A 4,412-nucleotide genomic window follows, 5' to 3' on the forward strand; every position below is an offset into this window, starting at 1 on the left:
CATGACCATGACCTTCGACACTGTGAACCATCAGATCCTCCTCTCCACCCCTCTCCGAGTTGGGCATCTCCGGTGCGGCCCACGCTTGGATTGCGTCCTACCTGACAGGTCGCTCCTACCAGGTGGCGTGGCGAGAATCTGTCTCCTCGCCACGCTCTCTCACCACTGGTGTCCCCCAGGGCTCTGTTCTAGGCCCTCTCCTATTCTCGCTATACACCAAGTCACTTGGCTCTGTCATAACCTCACATGGTCTCTCCTATCATTGCTATGCAGACGACACACAATTAATCTTCTCCTTTCCCCCTTCTGATGACCAGGTGGCGAATCGCATCTCTGCATGTCTGGCAGACATATCAGTGTGGATGACGGATCACCACCTCAAGCTGAACCTCGGCAAGACGGAGCTGCTCTTCCTCCCGGGGAAGGACTGCCCGTTTCATGATCTCGCCATCACGGTTGACAACTCCATTGTTTCCTCCTCCCAGAGCGCTAAGAACCTGGCGTGATCCTGGACAACACCCTGTCGTTCTCAACTAACATCAAGGCGGTGGCCCGTTCCTGTAGGTTCATGCTCTACAACATCCGCAGAGTACGCCCTGCCTCCACACAGGAAGCGGCGCAGGTCCTAATCCAGGCACTTGTCATCTCCCGTCTGGATTACTGCAACTTCGCTGTTGGCTGGGCTCCCTGCCTGTGCCATTAAGCCCCTACAACTCATCCAGAACGCCGCAGCCCGTCTGGTGTTCAACCTTCCCAAGTTCTCTCACGTCACCCCCGCTCCTCCGCTCTCTCCACTGGCTTCCAGTTGAAGCTCGCATCCGCTACAAGACCATGGTGCTTGCCTACGGAGCTGTGAGGGGAACGGCACCGCAGTACCTCCAGGCTCTGATCAGGCCCTACACCCAAACAAGGGCACTGCGTTCATCCACCTCTGGCCTGCTCGCCCTCCCTACCACTGAGGAAGTACAGTTCCGGGCTCAGCCCAGTCAAAACTGTTCGCTGCTCTGGCCCCCAATGGTGGAACAAACTCCCTCACGACGCCAGGACAGCGGAGTCAATCACCACCTTCCGGAGACACCTGAAGCCCCACCTCTTCAAGGAATACCTAGGATAGGATAAAGCAATCCTTCTCACCCCCTCCTTAAATGATTTAGATGCACTATTGTAAAGTGGCTGTTCCACTGATGTCAGAAGGTGAATTCACCAATTTGTAAGTCGCTCTGGATAAGAGCGTCTGCTAAATGACTTAAATGTAAATGTAAATGACCAGTCAAATGTATTTCCATTCACCAGTATTTCCATCAATAAATAGGCTGAAAAGCATTATTTCGCAATTGGATTCTCTCTTCTCCCTAGCAGTTAGCCGACGCAAATGTTATTTATCTGCATTATTTTTTTTATATACGGACAAAAGCAAGCTATTACAAGCTAACAGAAACCCTGGTATGTATGTGTGTATTATTCTAAGACCTCTGAATAAAGAGCACAGCATAACAGCACAACCTGTGGTCACTGTGTGTGATTGTGATGCAGGACAAGGCTCCCCTTTGAAGGAGGCCTCCTATCCTTAAAGGAAAACTCCACCCAAAAACATTATTTTGGTCAAATGTTTTGCAGCCGGTATCACATGATGCAAAATGCATCATAAAGTTTGTATTTCTGTATTTTGAAAGTTATATATCTTGAAAAGTTGATTGCTGACATGCAAAACATTTCTGGACTATATCAAAAATGGACTAATGAAACAAATACCAAAATATCGTTTTTTGGTGGAGTTTTCCTTTAAACATGCTTGGGTTGTTAAAAAGGCTATATAAAACCCATGTATTATTACCTTGAGGAAGAACTCTGTGCCCTTCTCCATGATCTGCTGGATCTGCAGGAAGCCTGCGGTGTACATGAGGAGGAACTGGTCTCCCACTGTCATGCTGAGGCGGCCTGTGTAGCAGAAGGCCAGGATCTGCTGGAAGCTCTGGGGCTGGACGGCCGGGGGGAGCTCCACCACTGTGGGGGTCTTGGAGCCGCTGCCTCCCCCAGTGCTGAACAGGTCCCGGAAGTAAGAGCTGCTGGCCGCAAGCACGGCACGGTGAGCCTGGAGGAGAAGGAGGGAGGAGTAAGAACATTCTATAAAGTTACATAAGGAATGTTTCCTTTGTTTGAACGATACATTTATTTTAAAATTGTGTGGATGATCTTTTGGGAGGTGCAAAATGTCATGATTCAGATTCTGATTCAGTGATTAGATTTTCTCTGTTATTTTTCTAACATCAATAAATGTTGACCAATAATGGCAAGTCATAAAGGGCAACGGGATAATAGACTCATAAAAATCAATCCGTTACCGCCGGGATAGACCGATAGATAAATAATGGGTCTTGTACATCAGAACACTATACAGTAATTCACACAGTAATATCCCACCTTGAAGGCGTGTCCCTTGACGACCACGGAGACATCGCAGTAGAGCCCCTGGAGACGCTGCTCGTTCAGACACTCCAGGACGTTGTTGCCAAAGTTAGGAATCGCCATCTGAAGGGTCTGGGCCATGGTGCGCTACGCACACCACCACAGGGTCTGGAGGGAGAGAGATATCAGCAACATATTTTAAAAGAGCCAATTAAATCAGTTACCAATCTTCTGCATGAGGCTGACCCGTTTGTCCCCAACCTAATGAAGCAACAAACAGTAATGCCCTGTACTTAACCTATATCATGGATTCCAACACCATTGGTACACTGAAGAACAATATAAATGTAACATGTAAAGTGTTGGTCCCAAGTTTCATGAGCTGAAATAAAAGATCACAGGAATGTTCCATACTTACAAAAAGCTTATTTCTCTCAAATGTTGTGAATAATTTTTGTATGTCTCTTTTAGTGAGCATTTCTCCTTTGCCAAGATAATCCATTCACCTGACAGGTGTGGCATATCAAGAAGCTGATTAAACAGCATGACCATTACACAGTTACACCTTTTGCTGGGGACAATAAAAGGCTATTTATAATGTGTAGTTTTGTCACACAACAAAATGCTACAGATATCTCAAGTTTGGAGGGAGTGGGCAATTGGCATGTTGAATACAGGAATGTCCACCAGAGCTGTTGCCAGATAATTGAATGTTCATTTCTCTACCATAAGCCGTCTCCAACGTTGTTTCAGAGAATTTAGCAGTACGTCCAACCAGCCTTACAACCGCAGACCACATGTAACCACGCCAGCCCAGGACCTCCACATCTGGCTTATTTACCTGGGGGATTGTCTGAGACCAGCCACCTGGACAGCTGATGAAACGGAGGTGCATTTGTGTGTGTAACAAACTGATTGGCTGGGCCTGGATCCCCAGTGGCTGGGCCTGGCTCCCCAGTGGGTGGGCCAATGCCCTCCAAGGCCCACCCATGGTTGCACCTCTGCCCAGTCAAGTGAAATCCATAGATTAGGGCCTAATTCATTTATTTCAATTGACTGATTTCCTTATATAAACAGTAACTCTGTAAAAATCTTTGAAATTGTTGAGCTCATATTTTTGTTCACTATAACAAGTAACATGGTACTAGTGGTGCATGTTACAATCAATGAGAAACCACTAAGAAGGAGGGCCTAATTATCCAGCAATTTAACTATTATTACCATCTAATTTCTAAGGACACCAGGTAAATAGAGGGCTGTAAAATAAAGCCCAACCATAGCACCCATCATACGGAGAGGAAATCCTATCAGCTCATCACTGACCTTAACACTAGCAGACAGCACCCTCCAATGGACAAACATGTTTAGTGATGATACCCATTTGGAAGCAACTGAAGTGAACCTAACACTTTCATTTGTCATTCAGACAAAGTAAACCATTTTACAGTGTGTTTTGAGCAGAAAGGAGACCCTTAAAATACTATTTGAAAAAGCCTACTTATCCATATGTAGCAAATGTCAATGCCCATACACACACAGCTTGTTCTGAAAAGTGAAAGCATATCACTTCTATCTGCTATTTATATAGGCCTAAAACCAATTCAGAGATGTTATTTGATTGTAAAATGTGTGTTTACATCTGTGTAAATATCCTACTCCTACAGTAATACAATGTGGGTTTGTTTGAATTGCCCATAACCTATTCTCTCAAACATACAACATTTACATTACATTTAAGTCATTTAGCAGACGCTCTTATCCAGAGCGACTTACAAATTGGTGAATTCACCTTCTGACATCCAGTGGAACAGCCACTTTACAATAGTGCATCTAAATCATTTGAGGGGGGGGTGAGAAGGATTACTTTATCCTATCCTAGGTATTCCTTGAAGAGGTGGGGTTTCAGGTGTCTCCCGGAAGGTGGTGATTGACTCCGCTGTCCTGGCGTCGTGAGGGAGTTTGTTCCACCATTGGGGGGCCAGAGCAGCGAACAGTTTTGACTGGGC

At 45.9% G+C, this 4,412-nt stretch overlaps 1 protein-coding gene across 1 annotated transcript; it reads right to left on the minus strand.

Annotated features, from left to right (window-relative positions):
• Positions 1–1,834: 1,834 nt before the first annotated feature.
• Positions 1,835–4,241, minus strand: LOC135531045 (nucleus accumbens-associated protein 1-like; the record flags this gene model as incomplete). Its single annotated transcript, XM_064959182.1, has 2 exons — positions 2,422–4,241; positions 1,835–2,092 (listed from the first exon to the last, which is right to left on the minus strand). Coding segments are annotated over exons 1-2 (384 nt in total), but the record flags the coding sequence as incomplete, so codon positions are not given.
• Positions 4,242–4,412: the final 171 nt, after the last annotated feature.

Source organism: Oncorhynchus masou, unplaced genomic scaffold, assembly GCF_036934945.1.
Source record: "Oncorhynchus masou masou isolate Uvic2021 unplaced genomic scaffold, UVic_Omas_1.1 unplaced_scaffold_15008, whole genome shotgun sequence".
NCBI classification, from domain to species: Eukaryota; Metazoa; Chordata; class Actinopteri; order Salmoniformes; family Salmonidae; genus Oncorhynchus; species Oncorhynchus masou.